At 51.7% G+C, this 21,577-nt stretch overlaps 1 protein-coding gene across 1 annotated transcript in view; it reads left to right on the top strand.

Annotated features, from left to right (window-relative positions):
* LOC136551298 (protein SLOW GREEN 1, chloroplastic-like) overlaps positions 1–20,748 on the top strand; it is a 39,691-nt gene extending 18,943 nt beyond the window's left edge. Inside the window, exons 13-16 of the mRNA XM_066542868.1 lie at positions 9,320–9,442; positions 9,877–9,993; positions 10,602–10,658; positions 20,358–20,748. Coding sequence (XP_066398965.1) covers positions 9,320–9,442; positions 9,877–9,993; positions 10,602–10,658; positions 20,358–20,417 — 357 coding nt within the window. The 3' untranslated portion in view covers positions 20,418–20,748. The remainder of the gene's footprint in view (positions 1–9,319; positions 9,443–9,876; positions 9,994–10,601; positions 10,659–20,357) is intronic.
* The last annotated feature ends 829 nt before the right edge of the window (positions 20,749–21,577 follow it).

The following is a 21,577-nucleotide window of genomic DNA, read 5'->3' on the forward strand; positions in this document are numbered from 1 at the left end:
CAGGCCATCCTGGACGCAGTTAGCCGCCACCCTGAAGTCGCTCCAGACCTCCGTCGACGCCAATTCCCAGGCGATCAAGCGCCTGAGCGAGGAGCGTTCCTCGTGGTCGTCATCTTCCAAGTCTGGGACTGGCGAACACCATTAGGATCGGCCGCTGCGGTTCCAGAAGCTTGACTTTCCACGCTATGATGGCAAGTCCGATCCGCTGATCTTCATCAACTGGTGCGAGTCCTACTTCCACCAGCAGCGGATCATGGAGGAAGAGGTGTGGATGGCTTCCTACAACCTGGAAGAGGGCGCCCAGATGTGGTACATCCAGGTCCAGGAAGACGAGGGCATCCCCTCGTGGCGCCGCTTCAAGGACCTTCTCCATCTACGCTACGGGCCACCGCTGCTCTCCAACCCCCTCCACGAGTTGGCCGCATGCAAGTGCACCGGAACCGTCGCGGACTACCAGGACCGCTTCCAAGCGCTCCTTCCCCCGTGCTGGCCGCCTCGACGAGGAACAGCGCGTCCAGCTCTTCACCGGGGGCCTTCAGCCGCCACTCAGCCTCGCTCGCAAGCTGGAGTTGCGGGAGCAGTACGCGGCGCCGGCCCCGTGAGCTGCGACAAGGGGCCTGCTGGCCGCGCCTCCGCCGTGCCTGGCACTGCCTGCACCACCTGGGGGCCAACCCTCCTGCCCCGAACACCCTCACCGTGGAGGGCCGGCCGATCAAGCATCTGTCCACTGCCAAACACGAAGAGCGCCGCCGGCTGGGCCTCTGCTACAACTGCGACGAAAAATTCGTTCGCGGTCACAACCGCGTCTACAAGCGCCTATTTTTACTGGACGGCGCCGTGGAGGACGCGGAGGATCTGCCGGAATCCTCCGAATCGGCGGCCGCGGACGAGGACTCGCCCCTCTTCTCCCTTCACGCCATCGCGGGCGTTCGCTTCACCGACACCATGCAGCTCGGCGTTGACCTGGGAGGCACCGCACTCATCGCGCTTCTGGACTCGGGGTCCACTCACAACTTCATCTCCGAGTCCGCGGCGCAGCGCACCGGTCTACCCCTCCAACGCCGTCCTCGCCTCACGGCTACAGTGGCGAACGGCGAACGTGTGTCTTGCGTTGGCGTCATCCGCCGGGCCGCGCTCACCATCCACGGCGATCTATTCCACGCCGATCTCTTTGTCATGCCGCTTGCAGGTTACGACATGGTGTTGGGCACACAGTGGCTGGCGACGCTGGGCCCTGTCCTGTGGGATTTTGGCGCCCGTACCATGACATTCCAGCGGCAGGGCCAGTCCGTCTGCTGGCAGGGGGTCCCCGGGCCCGAGGCCACCGCCGTCCGCACCACCACTGCCACAACGACCCTCCTGGACGAGCTACTCGCGTCCTTCGACGACATCTTCGCCGAGCCGCACGGCCTGCCGCCGATCCGATCCCGGGACCACGGCATCACTCTTGTCCCGGGTTCGCAGCCGGTCGCGGTGTGCCCCTACCGCTACTCGGCGACACACAAGGACGAACTGGAATGCCAGTGCGCCGCCATGCTGCACCAAGGCCTTATTCGTCGGAGTTCTTCGGCGTTCTCTTCGCCCGTCCTCCTCGTCAAGAAAGTTGACGGCTCGTGGCGATTCTGCGTCGACTACCGTGCTCTGAACGCCATCACCGTCAAGGACGCCTTCCCCATTCCCGTCGTTGACTGAGCTGCTAGACGAGCTCCACGACGCCAAGTTCTTTACCAAGCTCGACCTTCGCTCGGGCTATCATCAGGTCCACATGCGCGTCGACGACATCGCCAAGACGGCGTTCCGCACCCACGACGGCCTATACGAGTTCCTGGTCATGCCGTTCGTGTTGTGCAACGCCCCGGCAACATTCCAGGCTTTGATAAACGACGTGCTGCGGCCCTTCCTTCGGCGCTTCGTACTGGTATTTTTTGATGACATTTTGATCTACAGTGCATCGTGGGCCGATCACCTGCGCCATCTGCGGGCCGTCTTCGTCGTCCTACAGTAGCACCAACTTTTCGTCAAGCGCTCCAAATGCGCTTTCGGCGAACGCTCCATTGCCTACGTGGGGCATGTCATCTCCGACGCCGGCGACGCCATGGATCCCGCCAAGGTGCAGGTGGTCTCCGACTGGCCCCAACCCCGTTCGGCTCGCGCGGTGCGGGGGTTCTTGGGCCTTGCGGGCTATTACCGCAAGTTCGTCCACGACTACGGTGCCATCGCGGCCCCACTTACGGCGTTGCTCAAGAAGGACGGCTTCACTTGGAGCGACGACGCCGCTGCGGCTTTCCAGGCCCTCAAAGCCGCGGTCACCTCGGCGTCGGTCTTGGCGCTACCGGACTTCGCACGGCCGTTCGTCGTCGAGTGCGACGCGTCCACCCACGGCTTCGGGGTTGTGCTGATCCAGGACAAGCACCCCATCGCTTACTTCAGTCGATTGGTGGCCCCATGGCATCGCTCCCTCGCCGCGTACGAGCGAGAGCTCATCGGTCTCGTCCACCCCATTAGACACTGGCGCCCGTACCTGTGGGGACGTCGCTTCACCGTGCGTACGGACCACTACAGCTTGAAGTTCCTCCTCGACCAGCGCCTCGCCACGATCCCGCAACACCATTGGGTCGGGAAGCTGCTCGGGTTCGACTTCATGGTGGAATACAAGCCCGGCGCGCTGAACCAGGTGGTGGACGCTCTCTCCCGCCGCGACACAGATGACGGCGTCGTTCTGGCCGTCTCCGCGCCACGCTTCGACTACATCGACCGCCTGCGTCAGGCTCAGGCCACTGACCCTGCCCTGGTCACCCTCCGGGACGAGCTTACTGCGGGCTCACGAGGAGCGCCTTGGGCTCTCACTGACGACTTGGTGACATATGATGGCCGGCTGTGCGTGCCACCAACGTCGCCTCTCCTGGCCGAGCTCATGTCCGCGGTGCACGAGGACGGCCACGAGGGGGTGCAGCGCACCTTGCATCGCCTTCGCCGGGACTTCCACTTCCCCGACATGCGCCGCATCGTCCAGGATTTCGTGCGTGCCTGCGCCACGTGCCAGCGGTACAAGTCAGAACATCTTCACCCCGCAGGGTTGCTGCTTCCCCTGCCGGTCCCGACGGCGATCTGGGCGGACATCGGGCTGGACTTCGTTGAGGCGCTGCCGCGGGTACGCGGAAAGTCCGTCATCTTAACGGTGGTGGATCGCTTCAGCAAGTATTGCCATTTCATCCCCCTCGCCCACCCGTACTCGGCGGACTCTGTGGCTCAGGCATTCTTCACCGACATCGTGCGACTTCATGGGATGCCGCAGTCCATAGTGTCCGACCGCGACCCGGTGTTCACCTCTATGTTCTGGAAGGAGCTTATGCGGCTCATGGGTACCAAGCTGCACATGACATCGGCGTTCCATCCACAGTCGGATGGCCAAACGGAGGCGGCCAACCGCGTCATCGCCATGTACCTTCGCTGCTTCACCTGCGACCGCCCTCGCCAGTGGCTTCGTTGGCTGCCGTGGGCCGAGTACACCTACAACATGGCGTACCAGACGTCACTACGCGACACGCCGTTCCGGGTGGTCTACGGCCACGACCCTCCTACCATCCGGTCTTACGAGCCGGGGGACACGCGAGTGGCTGCTGTGGCCAAGACAATGGCCGAACGCGCGGAGTTCCTGGGGGATGTCCGCTACCGGCTGGACAAGCCCAAGCTGTGCAAAAGCTCCACTACGACAAGCAGCACCGCTCCTACGCCGTGGGCGATTGGGTCCTGCTTCGCCTTCGCCATCGCCCAGTCGCGTCTCTGTCCCAGGCGCCCAAAGGGAAGCTGCAGCCTCGCTTCTTTGGGCCCTACCGTGTCACCGAGCTCATCAATGAAGTAGCCGTCCGCCTCGCTCTTCCTCCACGCGCCAAGCTTCATGATGTCTTCCACGTCGGCCTCCTCAAGAAGTGGGTGGGCGAGCCACCAGCTGCACCACCTCCTCTGCCGGTCATTCATAATGGTGCCGTCGAGCCAGAGCCGGAACGCGTGGTGCGCACTCGACTGGACCGTGGGGTGCGTCAAGTGCTCATCCAGTAGAAGGGCGAACCTGCTGCGTCGGCTACATGGGAAGATTTGGACTCCTTCCGCGACAAGCATCCAACGTTCCAGCTCGAGGACGAGCTGCTCGTCGAGGGGGGGGGGGGGGGGGAGAGATGTCATGTGGGGCCGCTCCTATTCTAGGAAACGGCGCGCCCGAGACGTCCGTCGCGCTACTGAACGCGCGGCTGGCTCACAGCCATCGGCCTCAGGCCGTGCGGGGCAGGCTGTGTCAATCAGCGGATAGGAATAGAAAGAGAGATCAAATTGGTTCCTAAGATTGATGAGTAATTAGCTCCTAGTTGTTAGGCTCAAGGCCTATTTAGCCATGTACGTGGACAAGGAATAGGGCAGGCAAGTTATTATCCATCTAATCTCTCTCTCACCTTCCTCCAACTAAGTCTAGCCGACCGAGGGGCAAAACCTCAGCCCTAGACGACGACGGCAGGAGATTACGAGCTCCGTAATCGAGGGCCAGCTACCCTAGGGCACGACGCCCTTGACACACGACTTGACTTTTGTAGCATTAATACAATCTGCCTTATCTGTGGGCGGATCATCTGATCATTAGTTATGTGGGAAGCTCGACCAAAACCCCTGAAGGCAGTATTCATGGAAACTATCTGTTCCTGATAATTCTGACTGTCAAGTGTGATATTGATAGCAATTGCATTGGGCTGTGACATATTGAAGAGAAACAGGGAGAGATAACAGCAAATACCGGTAACTGGAGAGCTCCAGAGACCTTCCAGCAATGACCTTGTGCCTCCAGCAGCACTGACCTCCAATCCTCCATTCGCCTTCACCATTCACCAAGCATGAACCGAAGCAGGATGAAGGGCTGCAGGGGTACGTCATGGTACATGGCGGCCATGCGAGCCAATTCCATACGACAGTGATGATTCCATTATGGGTGGATAAGTGACTGAGGTTGAGCTCAGCTTCACGGTGGGAGACAGCAGAAGTTGAAGACAATCCTGGGGCATGACAGCAAACTGAGCAATAGGCGGATAGGCGGGAGGAGCCGATCTGATGAGATCCACACAATGGAAAATCGGCTGCAACACCGTCCTGTTTAATCATGGCTAGCCGCGAAGAAGAGGGGCTGGGAGCGCAACGCCGGCCTGATTTGCTGCAAGCCACATGACAGATGATGGCTGCAATGGCAGCCTGATGGTGTGAGCGGGTTCACTAGGTGGGCTAAAAAGATTGGTTAGGTTTAACCCTAACCCACATCCATGGCTTTGATACCATATTAGTGTTACTTGTTACGAACCTTTGAGATCTCAGAAGGCCATCACTCCACAGGTGGAGAGGACTATATATAGGGAGCCTCATGGGCTATATGGGCCTATAGATATAAGAGCCTTCATACACTTAACACCCCCCTTCAAACTCAAGGTGGAAGCGGAGGATTTGAAGCATTGAGTTTGATTAAGTGAAGCCGATGCTACTCTCGAATTTGTGCTTTAGTAAAAAAGTCAGCCAATTGCAATTCCGAAGGCACATACCGGAGAGAAATAGTTTTCTGATGACAATGAGACCGAGTAAAGAAGGCATCCACACCAATATGCTTTGTAAGTTCATGCTTCACAGGATCATTAGCAATTTGTATGGCTCCTGTATTATCACAAAGAAGAGGTGTGGCAGCATCACAAGAAATGCCTAAATCAGCCAACAACCATCGAAGCCATACAATCTCTGCAGTAGTAGTAGCAAGGGCTCGAAGTTCGGCTTCCATACTAGAGCGAGATACAACTACTTGCTTCTTGGACTTCCATGCAATAGGAGAAGAGCCAAGAAGAATGCAATATCCAGTGATGGAACATCGATCTGTTGGGTCACTCGCCCAAGTGGAGTCCGAGTAAGCATGAAGCTGAAGCGGACTATCATGCGCATAGAATAAACTTTGAGATGATGTCCCCCGTAAGTAGCGTAGCACGCGAATTAAATGTCCAAAATGAACAGAAGTTGGGGCACAAACAAACTGACTCAAAATATGGACCGCATGCGCAATATCAGGCCTAGTGACAGTGAGGTAAACAAGGCTGCCCATAATATGTCGATATCGAGAAGGATCCTCAAGAAGTACCCCATCAGTGGGATGAAGCTGCAAGTGAAGATCCATAGGTGTGGCAGCAATTCGATTATCAGTGATGCCTGAACGAGCAATAAGATCTTGTATGTACTTAGACTGAGAAATATGGTATCCCTTTGTAGATTGCTTGACCTCAATGCCTAAGAAATAACTGAGAGGACCCAAATTAGACATCTGAAATTCAGCACTGAGCTGTTGCTTCACATGGGAAATGTGATCCTCATCATCACCCGTAATCAGCATATCATCAACATATAGAAGAAGCAACGTACGACCACGTGGTGACAAATGAACAAATAAAGCCGGATCATGATCACTAGGTGAAAAACTAGCAGCCCGTATCACTGAGACAAAACGCTCATGCCAAGCACGAGGAGCCGGTTTAAGGCCATATAAAGCACGGCGAAGACGACAGACATATCCTGGAGGAGCGGCAACACCCGGGGGCGGTTGCATATAAACTTCTTCAGTGAAATCACCGTGAAGAAAAGCATTCTTGACATCCATTTGAGATATAGGTCAAGAAGAAGAAGCAGCCACTGCAATTAATGTACGAACCGTTGTCATATGAGCAACAGGTGCTGAAAACCTCTGGCAACAAGACGGGCCTTATATCTCTCTATAGAGCCATCTGACTTGGTCTTAACTTTGAATACCCACTTGCATGTAATAGGTACCGTGTGCGATGGCAATGGAACAAGATCCCAAGTGTCTTGACGATCAAGGGCAGCAAGTTCCTCAGACATAGCTAGCTGCTATTCTGGAATACGAGAAGCTTCCTGAAGATTGGGTTGCTCATCAACAACAGCATGCACATGGGGAAAACCATACTTCTCTACAGGATGAATGGTACTGTGGTCTCGAAGATTATATCGTGGAGCAACCTGTAACTCATCAGCATGTGAATCATCAATATTTATTATTAGAAGCGTCAGCAGCAGGCTCATCGGGACTGGCCAAGGTGGTAGAACTAGACGAAAGCTGGGAGGGATTTCTAGGACGACAGCTGAAGACATGTGTAATAGGTGGTTTTGAAAAAGAATGAGATGGAGGCAAGGATGTTGTAGGAGGAGGTATAGGAGCAGCAGGCTCATCAGGACTGGCCAAGGTGGTAGAACTAGACGAAAGCTGGGAGGGATTTCTAGGACGATGGCTGAAGACATGTGTAATAGGTGGTTTTGAAAAAGAATGAGATGGAGGCAAGGATGTTGTAGGAGGAGGTATAGGTGGTGTGATGGAAATAGGAGGATCAGATGGTGCAGAGGCATCATCACTGGATGAAATTGGAGGAAGACTCAAAAAGGAGGTGGACTCTGTGGGAGAATATGAAGGCTTGGTGGAAGGGTTATAAAAGAAGGGACGATCCTCATCAAAGGTAACATCACGAGAGATACGTATGCGACGAGAAGAAGGGTCATAACATCGATAACCTTTATGCTCAGGACTATACCCTAGAAAAACACATTCAATAGATTGTGCAGTCAATTTTGTGCGCTCACGAGGTGCAAGCAAAACATAGCAAGTGCATCAAAAAACTCGGAGATGATCATAGCTAAGAGGAGTACCATAAAGTACTTCACCAAGACATTGATCAGACAATTTGGATGAAGGTTGCCTATTGATGAGATAGACAGTAGTGGAAACAGCTTCACCCCAAAAATGCAAAGGGACAAAAGATGAAATCAGAAGTGTGCGAGCTGTCTCAATGAGATGGCGATGTTTTCGTTCAGCAACACCATTCTGAGCATGAGCACCTGGACAAGAGAGTTGTGCAAGTGTACCCTCAGACAACAGAAATTGGCGAAAGGCAGCAGACAAATATTCTCCCCCAGAGTCAGAACGAAGAACTTTAATGGGAGTAGAAAATTGTGTGTGAACCATTCGAACAAAAGACTGATAAATGGAATACAATTGCGAACGGTGTTTCATGAAATAAATCCATATATAGCGAGAATAATCATCAATAAAAATGACATAATATTTGTGGCCACCTTTTGTAGCAAAAGGTGCAGGACCCCATTCATCAGAATGAATAAGATCAAAAGGTCTAGCAGAATGAGAAACACTAGAAGGATAAGGATGTTGTATTTGTTTGCCAAGCTTACAACCCTTACAATGAAAGCTAGACTCAATAGATGTATGACCTAAATAACCTTTATTTATCATGGAGGACAAACGAGATCCATAAAGATGACCAAGACAATGATGCCACTTGGCGAAGGAAGAGGCTGAAGACGATGCAGTGGATGAGACATGAGTTGTAGATGCAACGGACGAAGGAAGACGTAGGGTGTCCAGAACGTAGAGGCTAGAAGCACCTTTACGGCGATGGTCAGTCCCAATCACTTTCCCGCTGCGATGGTCCTGAATAAAACAAGATGAGTCATTAAAACCAACGAAGCAATTCTGGTCGGTAACTTGACCAACCGATAGAAGATTCATAGACAACTGAGGTACAAAAGAAACATTGGGTACAGAAAAATGACTATTGCAAAGTGAACCTTGATGAGTGATATGACAAGATGTACCATCAGCTGTATGAATAGAAGCACCATCAAGGACCGGCTTGCAAGCAACCAGCTGGGACTGATCAGATAGGGAGCCAGCTGTGGCTGGCCACATGGTTTTCTTTGCTGACCCTGGCTGTGGCTGGCCAGGAGCTGCCAGTGGCCAGCTGGGGAGCTGCAGTAGCCTAGGCTGGGGTCGCCACCAGCGCACGGGGAAATCCTTGTGGTGGGCCCAGTTTAGCAACCAAATATTGCAAACTATTGGAGAAAGGCAATCGAGCTACCTACTTATTTTGTTTACTTGGTACAATCATTGGTTTAACAAGTGATTTTTACAAAACTATTGGATATGCTCTTAGTATGAAAACTGGGTTCAATTAGGTGCACAGTGCTTGGTCCTAATATTTGAGGGTTGTAAAATGAATGTTGTCTATGCTCTATGTGATCTACACTTATAAGATATCTTTCTAACATGCCACTAATATTTCCATGTTACCATTTTCTTCATATTTTACTCCCTATTAAGAAAAATTCCATTACTGAATGATTATAATTCTGCAACTTGGATTCTAGTATTGAACTTTTGATTACTTCATTCAGACAAAAAAAAAACATGCCGATTTTGATGAATTAATGCATGCTCAATTTTCTGAAGGCAGTTGATATAATTCTGTTATGCCGTCAAAAGTTGAATGAAAAGAGTCAAACAGGACTAGTGGATTTGGCGGCTGCAAATGACAATGATCGCCAGAAGCCTCAAGATATTGACCCGATCCAAGTAAGTACCTTGTGGTATCATGGGGTCTGCTCTTATTACCTGTTCTTTTGTAAAAACGCAATCTTTTGTGTATTGGAATAGATAACTGAACTCATGCATGACAACATAGGTTTTGACTCTAATGGGGGTTTTATGTATGTGCTCTGTTGTGGGTAGCCTGCGTGCAACTGTAGTGCTCCTTGTACACTGAATTAACTATCCTTTCTTCCTTAATTGAATGGCAAAACTCCTGCCCTTTTATTTCAAAAAAATAATGGGAAGTTTAGGCAAATTGATTTGTAGTTTTTTCACAATGTTGTATAGATACTAAGGACACATGGTCAGTTGCTTATTTTCTGTATAATTCTTGTGACTTCAGTTTGGTCTGTGTAATTGATGTCGATAGGAGAACTTAACTTGTTTATGTACAATATTCTTTTCAAATTCTATCACAGGTTGACCTGCTTTTAGGGAAGGCTTATTCTGATTGGGGCCATATCAGTGATGCTATTTCCGTCTACGATACACTAATAACTGAACATCCTGAAGACTTCCGTGGTTACTTAGCTAAGGTACTTATGAATTTCTCTTCTTTTTGGTGCTATACATAGAGTCAGTTAATCTTTTTAGCACAAAGTAAAGGTTGAAGTCAGAAGTGGTCTTAATTGTTCCAACAGATTTGAGATGCCAATCAGATATAACCAGTTTTAGCATACTGAACAGTGAGTATTACCTCTGATTCCAAATGTAAGTCGTTTAGGACAGCGGCACAGCTCCAATGCGACACTTGACTGTTTTTTTGTAAAAATATACCATTTCAAATAGTGAAAGTTATATATCAAGAAAGTATTTGCTATCATGAATCTACAATCTTAGTAACGTCAGCCATCTGTTGTCAATCTATGTAACTTTTCACATATTCATGAGCCAAGTTAAAGAAGTTTGATAAGCTATAATCCTATAACGGCCTACATTTGGAGTTGGAGGTAATATATATATATATAATCTAATGCAAACCATGAGTAGCTCTTGGCTTCCATTACTTTAGTTTTTGCAGTACTATTGTCTTAATGGATTATGTTGTTTCTATTACGAAGTAATGCCAAACAAAGACCATACTTATAGCAGTTAATTTCTTCTACCAAGCAGCAATCATAATTGTATTGTTATCCAATTTTAGGGAATCATATTAAAGGAAAATGGTAAAGCAGGTGATGCAGAAAGAATGTTTATTCAGGTAGTATTTTCTCTTTTTGCTAATGGCATTGAAAATTCTTGACAAATACTAGTGTAGTTATTTCATATCTTGCTAGTAGAGAAAAAATGATATAGATACCAGGAATAGGGGTCAGCATGTTCGGTTATGGTCCTACTGCTGCATGGCCATGTGCCAACTATGCCTTCCTATGCCATCAAAGAATGTTTGGATGTGATCTAGATCCAAACCGTAGGACAAATAGGAAAACACCACATCCTCTAGTGTTGGGTGACCGACCCTGTAAATATATGGCTGGGAATGGCTTGGAGTACAAAGATAGGTACAATTGATGAGGTAGACACGTGTAGAAACAGCTTCTCCCCAAAAATGAGAAGGAACAAACGAGGAAATTAGAAGTGTTCTAGAAGTTTCTATGAGATGGCGGTGTTTGCGTTTAGCAATACCATTCTTAGCATGTGCGCCGGGACAAGAGAGCTGAGCAAGAGTATCCTCAGATGTCACACGCCTGATTACGGGCCCAGGACATGGCCCAGTCTAGCTAGGCCTTGGATGACCGCGCCACTAGAAGGGGGGCGCGACCAGCGGAGGGGTGGCCTCCCGCCGCGCCGCCGACTTCCAAATATCCGAGAGGATAAAAAATAATAGGAAAGTCTAGAATAAAAAATAGATCTGGTTTATTTAGGAAATAGGATCGGCTTGCTTGTAAAGAAGAAGTCCAAATCTATAAAGACTCTTCTCCTAGTTCCTTGGAGGATAAGTTTAGATTGCTTAGGGGCGAAGTCTCCCAGGACTATAAATAGAGGGGCTATGCCACCGTTCAAGGGTAAGCAACGAATTGGCCTAAGGCCTTTTATCGCCTCCTCTCCCTTCTAAACCTTGTTCTTCTCCCTTGCCTCTCTACAGCCGCCGCCGCCCTCACCCTACATCGCCACCCCCTACCCTAGCCATCCCTAGCCAGCCCCACGGGAAAGGACTCTGACACCTGGTATCTAGAAACCAGATCAATCCTACGGGTCAAGCTCTGATCAACGACGATGGAGAAAATCTGCAACGACGTCCGCAAAATCACCGATCGCTTTTTCGAGGAGATGAACAAGTTCCTTGACAAGCGCCACCAGAATCCTCCATCAAATCCAATTCAACCGGAGACGATCACACCAACGGTGCCAACCGCGCCCAAAGGAGGAGCACCACAAACAACGCCAACAATCAGCAGGCTCTACACCGAAATCAGCCCCAATTTTGCTCCTACAGATGCATCTAAGGGGTCTTCGGATGGAACCGCCTCGGCCACCAAGCACGGCACCAACTCCACAACCGCAGCCAAGGACAATACAACAGGTCTATCTCGACGCCAACATCCATCGGCCTATGCTCATGGCCGCCCGCCAAGCTGCTTGGGTGGTCTAGGACCATACAACTACTACTTCTACGGCTACATCGGCAACCTCCTGTACTGCTTCGAGTTCGTCATCGACCGCACCCGCGACAACATGATCAGGGCTGACCCCGTCCGCGGTAGCCTATTGGTTCGGGTGGAGGCGATATCACCGGCCCAACCTCTTCCACCGAATGGCGTCAACCCTTGGGCCTTGCCTCAGCGCGAGGACGTGCTGCCTGGAGAAGCAGTGAGAGATGTCACACGCCTGATTATGGGCCCAGGCCGGCCAGGCCTTGGACGACCGTGCCACTAGGAGGGGGGCATGACCAGCGGAGGAACGGCCTCCCGCCACACCACCGACTTCTAAATATCCGGGAGGATAAAAAATAAAAGGAAAGTCTAGAATAAAAATAGATCGGGTTTATTTAGGAAATAGGATCCGCTTGCTTGTAAAGAAGTCCAAATCTATAAAGACTCTTCTCCTGGTTCCTTGGAGGATAAGTTTAGATTGCTTAGGGGCGAAGTCTCCCAGGACTATAAATAGAGGGGCTATGCAACCGTTCAAGGGTAAGCAAGGAATTGGCCTAAGGCCTTCTATCCCCTCCTCTCCCTTCTAAGCCTCGGTCTTCTCCCTGCCTCTCTACAGCTGCCGCCTCCCTCACCCTGCACCGCTGCCCCCTACCCTAGCCGTCCCTAGCCGGCCCCACGGGAAAGGACTCTGACATCAGAGGTAAAAAACTGATGAAATATATTAGATAAATACTCACCACCAGAGTCAGAGCGAAAGACTCTGATAGGAGTAGAGAACTGAGTGTGAACCATGCGTGCAAAAGACTTGTAAATAGAACATAATTGAGATCGATGTTTCATGGAATAAATCCAAGTATAACGGGAATGATCATCAATGAAAATAACATAATATTTGTAACCACCCTTTGTAGCAAAAGGTGCAGGACCTCATATATCTGAATGAATAAGATCAAAAGGTCTTGCAGAATGAGAAACACTAGAGGAATATGGAAGTTGTATTTGCTTTCCAAGCTTGCAACCTTTACAATGGAAGCTAGACTTAGACAAATGTATGACCTAGGCAACCTTTATTTATTAATGTTGACAAATGGGATCCACATAAGTCACCAAGACGGTGATGCAACTTGGCGAAGGACGAGGTGGATGAAGATGTATTAGAGGTCACACGTGATGTGGATGTGGCAGAAGAAGGAAGACGCAAGGTGTCCAAAACGTAGAGGCTAGGAGCACCTTTATGAGGATGGCCGGTCCCAATCCTAGTCCCGCTTCAACGATCCTGAATGAAACAAGATGAGTCATCAAATCTGACAAAACAATTGTGATTAGTAACTTGGCCTACTGAGAGAAGATTCATGTTTAACCAATGAGAATTGCAAAGAGAACCCTGATGAGTGATGTGACAAGATGTACCATCAATAGTCTTAATAGAAGCACCATCCGTGACTGGTTTGCAAGAGACCAAGTGGGACTGATCAGATGTCACATGGAAGGAAGTTCCTGAATCAAGAACCCAAGACGTTGAGGGAGCACTGACAGGTGAGGCTGCAGCAATAGAAACTGAACCTCTTGGAGTGGAGCTAGTACCACGACCACAAGCATCACGTGCATGATACTCAGCCAATCTCGCTGGATGTTGAGCATGATGGATAAGTCTGGTTGGTCTGGTCTGTGGGGTTGCTGGCTGTTGCTGCCACAAGAACAGCATCTTAGCATCTTAGACTAGCATCTTAGACTAGTATCTTAGCATATGTTTGGCTGGCAAGCAGCCTATAAATATGTATTCCCAACCCTTTAGGTTGGCATGGCATTTGGAAATAAACCAAAAAATTGCCCCAACTTCTAGTGTCATCCTCTCTCGATGAGAGTAAGAATTCTGCTACTACCAAGAGTAAGAATTCAGCGACTAACAAGTGGTATCAGAGCCGTATTATCCTGTAGCCTGAGCATCTCCTACTCATCTTCTTTCCCAGCCTCGCAACAGCCCCAGCTAAGAGCAGCAGTAGCTCCGGCCGCTCCTGCTCACTTCTCTCCCTCTGCGCAAGCAGCCCTCTCCCCACGCAGCAGCTCCCCCGGTAGCGCGTCATGTCCGCAGGGTAGTCTCAGTGCTCGGTCGCCTTGAGCACGCGACGTTAGCAGGAGGCCAAACTTGCCGCGGCAGAGGAACGCGAGCGAGCGGCGGCAGAGACCGCTGCGGCGGCGGCAAGGGCGTCGAGGCTGGCAGCAGCCAGAGCGGAGGCGGAAGCAGCGGTGGAGGCGGATGCAGCGTGTGCGGCGACAGCAGAGGTCGAGGCTCTGCGCGGCAGCATCAGCAGCTCCGTTTTTGCTGACGACAACGCCGACGCGGACCTCGAGCTGCTGGGGAGGGAGGCAGGACGAGCGCGGGCGGCGCATTGGGCAGCCGCGCACGCCCACGAGCGCGGCGGCAGCCCAGACAGGCGTGGACGCGTCGGCGGCGCTCCTAGAGGAGGCGCGCACGGCGGTGGCGCTCCTAGAGGAGGCGCGCACGGCGGCGGCGCTCCTGGAGGAGGCGCGCACGGCGGTGGCGCTTCTGGAGGAGGTGCGCACGGCAACGGTGGTGGACGGGCCGATGGAGAGCGCGGCCTTCACAGACAGCGTGGCTCTCTCTCCGGATCGGTACCGTGGTTACCACAGGCTCCAGGCTATCGTCAGGGACGTCGGCCCCGACAGTGGGTAGCCTACCCTCACTAAGACCAACTACGTCGAATGGGCTACGGTGATGAGGCTAAAGCTCCAGGTGCGGCACATGTGGGGGCAGTCCGGCACGGCGACAGTCGACTACGTCCAGGATCGACGGGCGCTGGATGCCCTCATCGCTGCAGTCTCATCTGAGATGCAGTTCTCGCTTACCAACAAGCGGACTGCCAAGGAGGCTTGGGACGCCATCGCTACGGCACGCATCGGCAGCGACCGCGCCCGCAAGTCCACACTGCAGGCACTTCGCAAGGAGTGGGAGAACCTAGCCTTCAAGCTAGGTGAGGACGTTGATGACTTTGCTCTCCGTCTCAACACTCTGTTGCAGAAGATGGTGCAGTTTAGCGATGACACCTACGGCGAGGAGAGAGCTGTCGAAAAGCTCTTCCGCTGCGTCCCCAAGAAGTACAAGCAAATGGCTCGCTCGATCGAGTCCCTGCTGAATCTCTCCACGATGTCGATCGAGGAGGCGATAGGTCGTCTCAAGGTCGTCGACAGCGATGAGCCACAGTCTCTCGGGGCCCATCACCACTGGCGGGAAGCTCCTCACTCGGGAGCAGTGGGATGCCTGCCAAGGTGACCGGAAGAAGGGGGTGCCTTCTTCCGCGACTGGCAGTCGCAAGCGTGGCAAGCCGCGCAAAGGCGCGTAGAGATGCCCAGGCCGAGGCGCGAGGACGTGCTGAGGGTGATGCCCGCAGAGGCGCCCAGGGCGGCGCCGCCAGCAAGCACAAGCCGGCACGAGACGACGCCTGCCGCAACTGCGGCCAGCTTGGCCATTGGGCCAAGGACTGTCGACAGCCACGATGCGGCCAGGCCCACGTCGCACAGGCGGAGGAGCCAGCTCTATTCATGGCACATGCAAGCATCGAGCTACCTCCAGCGGACACCGGCCGCAGCGGCTCTCCTTCACCTTGACGAGCCAAAAGCACACGCCCTCCTCGGCGACGGCTCTGGCAACGACAAGACTGACGGGTGGTGCCTCGACACTGGCGCCACCCATCACATGACCGGTCGACGGGAGTTCTTCACCGAGCTTGACTCTAGCGTCCGAGGCTCCGTCAAGTTTGGGGATGCCTCTGGCGTGGAGATCAAGGGCGTCGGCTCCGTCATCTTCACCGCCGTGTCTGGTGAGCACAGGCTGCTCACCGGAGTCTACTACATCCCCGCGTTGAGGAACTCCATCATCAGCTTGGGACAGCTGGATGAGAACGGTTCGCGCGTGGTGGTTGAGGATGGAGTCATGAGGATTTGGGATCGTCGTCGCCGCCTTCTTGCCAAGGTATCCAGAAGCGCAAATCGACTCTACGTCCTTAACGTGCAGGTGGCACAACCCCTCTGTCTCGCTGCTCGTCGGGATGACGAGGCGTGGCAGTGGCACAAGCGCTTCGGGCACCTTCACTTCGAGGCCCTGAAGCGGCTCAGTGCCACGGAGATGGTGCGAGGCCTGCCGTGCCTCGACCATGTGGAGCAGCTCTGCGATGTCTGTGTGTTGACGAAGCAGAGGCGACTCCCCTTTCCCCAGCGGGCGAGCTTTCGAGCCAAGGAGAGGCTCGAGCTGGTGCACGGGGACTTGTGTGGCCCGGTGACACCGGCCACATCGGGAGGACAACGCTACTTCCTGCTGCTTGTCGACGACCTCTCCCGCTACATGTGGGTGATGGTCCTCGGCAGCAAGAGAGAGGCTGCGGACGCCATCAGGCGCTCGCAGGCTGCTGTGGAGGCGGAGTGCGGCCGCAAGCTGCGCGTGCCTGCGCACCGACAACGGCGGCGAATTCACGGCGGCTGAATTCGCGTCGTACTGCGCTGATGAGGGCATTCAGCGCCACTACTCTGTGTCGTACAGCCCATAGCAGAACGGCGTCGTCGAGCGGCGCAACCAGACGGTTGTGGGGATGGCTCGGGCCCTTCTCAAGCAGAAGGGGATGCCGGCTGTCTTTTGGGGAGAGGCGGTGGTGTTGACCATCTACATCCTCAACCACTCGCCTACCAAGGCACTCGATGGCAGGACACCGTACGAGGCTTGGCATGGGCGCAAGCCGGTGGTCTCCCACTTGCGGGTCTTCGGCTGCCTCGCGTTCGTCAAGGAGCTTGGCCACATCAGCAAGCTCGACGACAGGAGCACTCCGGGAGTGTTCATCGGCTACGTGGAGGGCTCGAAGGCCTACCGCATCCTCGACCCGAAGACACAGTGTGTGCGCACGGCGCGCGACGTTGTGTTCGACGAAGGGCGAGGATGGGCGTGGGACAGAGCGATGGACGACGGCTCGGCTCCGACGTACGACGACTTCACTGTCGAGTACGTCCATTTCGAGGGAGCTGGGGGAGTAGGCAGCTCTTCTTCGGCGAGCGCGTCTACCCCAGTCCCCGAGCCTCCACCGACCCCGGTGCCTGTTACTCCGACAGCACCACACTCTCCAGCCAGGACCTCGACTGCGATGAGTCCTTCGCCGGCTCCACCACGGTGAGCCTCGGTCGTTTGTAGAGGCCGAGAGACACGCGGCATGGCACGCCGCAATGCAATTGGAGATGGATGCGGATGAGAAGAACCGCACCTGGGAGCTTGCTGACCTTCCTCGTGGTCACCGCGCGATCACCCTTAAGTGGGTGTACAAGCTGAAGAGGGATGAAGCCGGCGCCATCGTCAAGCACAAGGCTCGCTTGGTGGCACGAGGTTTCGTGCAGCAGGAGGGGTCGACTTTGACGACGCCTTTGCTCCCGTGGCACGGATGGAGTCCGTGCGACTCCTTGCGCTAGCAGCCCAGGAGGGCTGGCGTGTTCATCACATGGACGTCAAGTCGGCGTTCCTTAACGGCGACTTAAAGGAGGAGGTCTACGTGCACCAGCCGTCGGGATTTGCGATCCCCGGCAAGGAGGGCAAGGTGCTCCGCCTGTCCAAGGCCCTCTATGGCTTGCGGCAGGCACCGAGGGCGTGGAATGCCAAGTTGGATTCCACGCTAAAGGGGATGGGCTTCGAAACAAAGCCCGCACGAGGCGGCCATCTACCGACGGGGCAGTGGAGGAAATGCTCTGCTGGTGGGTGTCTACGTCGACGACTTGGTGATCACCAGCACCAAGGATGCGGAGGTGGCGGCATTCAAGGAAGAGATGAAGGCCACCTTCCAGACGAGTGACCTGGGGCCTCTCTCCTTCTACTTGAGAATCGAGGTGCACCAGGATGACTCCGGGATCACGCTTCGACAGACCGCCTACGCTAAGTGCGTCGTTGAGCTAGCTGGGCTCACTGACTGCAACCCAGCTCTCACTCCGATGGAAGAGAGGCTGAAGCTGAGCCGCGACAGCACGACGGAGGAGGTGGACGCTACGCAGTACCGGCGTCTTGTGGGGAGCCTTCGCTACCTTGCCCACACACGGTCGGACTTGGCATTCTCCGTCGGCTACGTTAGTCAGTTCATGCAGCGACCGACGACGGAGCACCAGCAGGATGTGAAGAGGATCATCCGCTATGTTGCGGGGACACTCGATCACGGCCTCTACTACCCTAGGTGCCCTAGGGCGGCACACTTCGTCGGGTACAGTGACAGCGACCACGCCGGCGACATCGACACCAGCAAGAGCACGAGCGGGATCCTCTTCTTCCTCGGCAAGTGCCTCGTTAGCTGGCAGTTGGTCAAGCAACAGGTGGTGGCCCTATCCAGCTCCGAGGCCGAGTACATAGCGGCCTCCACCGCTTCGACTCAGGCGCTCTGGCTCGCTCGACTGCTTGGTGATCTCCTCGGCAGAGACACTAGAGCGGTGGAGCTCAGGGTGGACAGCAAGTCCGCTCTGGCCCTGGCAAAGAACCCCGTTTTCCATGAACGCAGTAAGCACATCCGGGTGAGGTACCACTTCATCCGAGGCTGTTTGGAGGAAGAGAGCATTAATGCGAGCTACATCAACACCAAGGACCAGCTTGTGGATCTGCTCACCAAGCCCCTTGGGAGGATCAAGTTCCTTGAGCTCTGCTCGAGGACCAGGATGGTTCAACTTTCCCACAAGACGACGCACAAGACTTAGGGGGAGAATGATGGATAAGTCTGGCTGGTCTGGTCTTTGTGGGGCTGCTGGCTGTTGCTGCCACAAGGACAACATCTTAGCATCTAGGACAGTATCTTAGTATCTTAGCATCTTAGACTAGCATCTTGGCATATGCTTGGTTAGCAAGCAGCCTATAAATATGTATCCCCAACCCCTTAGGTTGGCATGGCATTTGGAAATAAACCAGAAAATTGCCCCAACTCCTAGTGTCATCCTCTCTCGATGAGAATAAGAATTCTGCTATTACCAAGAGTAAGAATTCAGCGACTAACAGAGCAAAACAATTCTCTAGAGGATGACCAGTCCTGCCACAGTGCTTGCAAGGCTCTAAGGTGGTGCATTTTGGTGCACTGGTTTGCTGCAAGGCTGCCAAAACACTATGAGGCACAGATACAGAAGAAGCATACATAGACTGGAGACGTGTTTCTTCTGCAAGTAAATCAGCCAAGGCCTGTGCCATAGTGATATTGGAGAAATTGTGAAACGACCAAGTACGAATGGAATCATATTTTGCCTGAATGGAGGCAGCAGCCCATATCGCCCGCCTCTGTTAATCTGAGGGCTGTATCTCGCAAAATGATTTGTGTAGTAGTGATGGGTGTGAATGCGCAGTGGGGGAGTCCGTGCCATGGCGCTGATGTACGGTAAGGGGTCTGGCATGATTAGGGCAGCACAAGAGAAGTGTGTTAGATATAAAAACCCAGACTTGGATACCATGTAGAAAAATCAGGAAACACACACACCCATTATGAGGGTTCGGTGAGCTTGTATATATATATATATATATATATATATATATATATATATATATAGAACTACTACTCTATAGCTGGCTACAAAATAACTTATTCTGTAGCCACCTTGAGTTACGATAATTACTATGTTAATTTATGAGATTATAGTAACTCCTTACTAAGTGGTTTACTATAACGTTATGGTAAATATTCCTGTGTGTTATAGTAACCCAACTATAGTAAATATATATTGAAATTATCATAAATTAGTATATAAAATTATGGTAAATGGAGGTGGCTACAGAATAACTTATTCTGTAGCTGGCTACTGAATAGCCTCTCCCTATATATATATATATATATATATATATATATATATATATATATATATATATATATAAAGGGCGTACCCAGTGCAGAGAGCTCCCGCTCTATGCGGGGTCTGGGGAAGGGTGTTAGTGGCAAGCCTTACCCTCGCCTGTGCAATACGAGGAGACCGCGACTTCGAACCCGGGACCTTCCGGTCACAGACGGTAAGACTCTACCGCTTGCACCAGGCCCGCCCTTCTGAGCTTGTATATATATATGGCTGAAAACAGCTTGGAGTACAACATAGGTACAGTTACAAGTCATGTATAGAACTCTATCTTTAATACAAACTTATAGGACTTGATTTCAATTTGAACTAAATCCTAATTTTTTTTAAAGCATTCCACCTCATCCAAAGAGGCTATACAATGTAGAAGTAAACTGAGGTGAAGATAAAATGGAGTGATCAATGTCTTTGATCTGAATTTGTAATGTATGCCTTAACCTTCCATACAGGCAAAATTCTTCGCCCCAGAGGCAGCAAAGGCACTAGTTGATCGCTATGCACAAAGATAGTCGGTGAGACGATCACAGATTGGATGGTGCTGTTTTGGACCAATGAAATTGTTCAGTCCATTCCTACGTGCAAATGTATCCGCAAGTTAGAAGGAAATTCTAAGTAATTTCACCCACCGTGTGCAAACCTTACATTCATAGACAAAATGAGATATATTTGTCAGTAAATAGGTCACGGTTGTGTTTTGCACAGATGACCATCAGGATGTTAGGAACGTCTTGTATCATAGCAACATTATGGAATCTGGGACATTTTGAATTGTATTGTTCTGGAACGACAGAAATGAAACATGTTATGCTTTGCCTTGGAATAAGGCTCAGTTAAACATTTTGATATAGTGTTTATTCCATTATCTAAAAAACATTAAGATATGTTAGGAACAAATTATGTTCGCATGGCACGACCCTATGGCTTCCTCATATATCCATAATCACTTGAAACCTGATCGTCGTTGAGGTGTTTACATCACTTGAATAGTTACTAGGGTCATATCTTTTTGTTGCTCTGGTTAAAAAGGTAGTTGTATTCCCTGTGCACGATTACAGATTATGGTTGCAACATGCCTGAACATTGTATTTGTGCTTCTGTAGTTCTATAGATATCATGTTTATGAATTTTGTTAATTCCTTCCCTGCCCTTTAAATTGTACTCCTTTTTCCCTTTAAATTATAATAACTTCTGCTTAGTTGTATTAGTAATTGGAAGCTTTCTTCCAATTGTTCTGCCTTGCGAAGTGGTCACTTGGGCTGGGATTCCTTAAGTGAAAATCTGAATAAAAGAAATCCACATGATTTAGGAACTTTCGGTGACATGACATGTATGGTGTTCTTATGGAATCCTTAGTTCTCTAGTAAAATTAGATAGGATTATCCTACAGGCTACAGGAGGTATTTGTATCCAATTATAGGTGTTACGGACGCAAGCAGGTTTGTTCACAGAACCGTAAATAGGTTTAATTTTGCGTGTAACCACAGGTAACCTGCAAAAATCATGTTATTTGTGGGTTTGCTGGTAAGCTGACTTGCATCCCTAATAGGTGTCCTCGGTTGTGTTATATATACGGTAATGCTTGGTTCAGGGCATCCGGATGAACGAACAGACCGACCCCGAGCACGTGACGCCCAAAAAAAAAGAGGGGTTGTGTAGTTACAGTTAGGCA

This window comes from Miscanthus floridulus, chromosome 4, assembly GCF_019320115.1.
Source record: "Miscanthus floridulus cultivar M001 chromosome 4, ASM1932011v1, whole genome shotgun sequence".
Lineage (NCBI taxonomy): Eukaryota > Viridiplantae > Streptophyta > Magnoliopsida > Poales > Poaceae > Miscanthus > Miscanthus floridulus.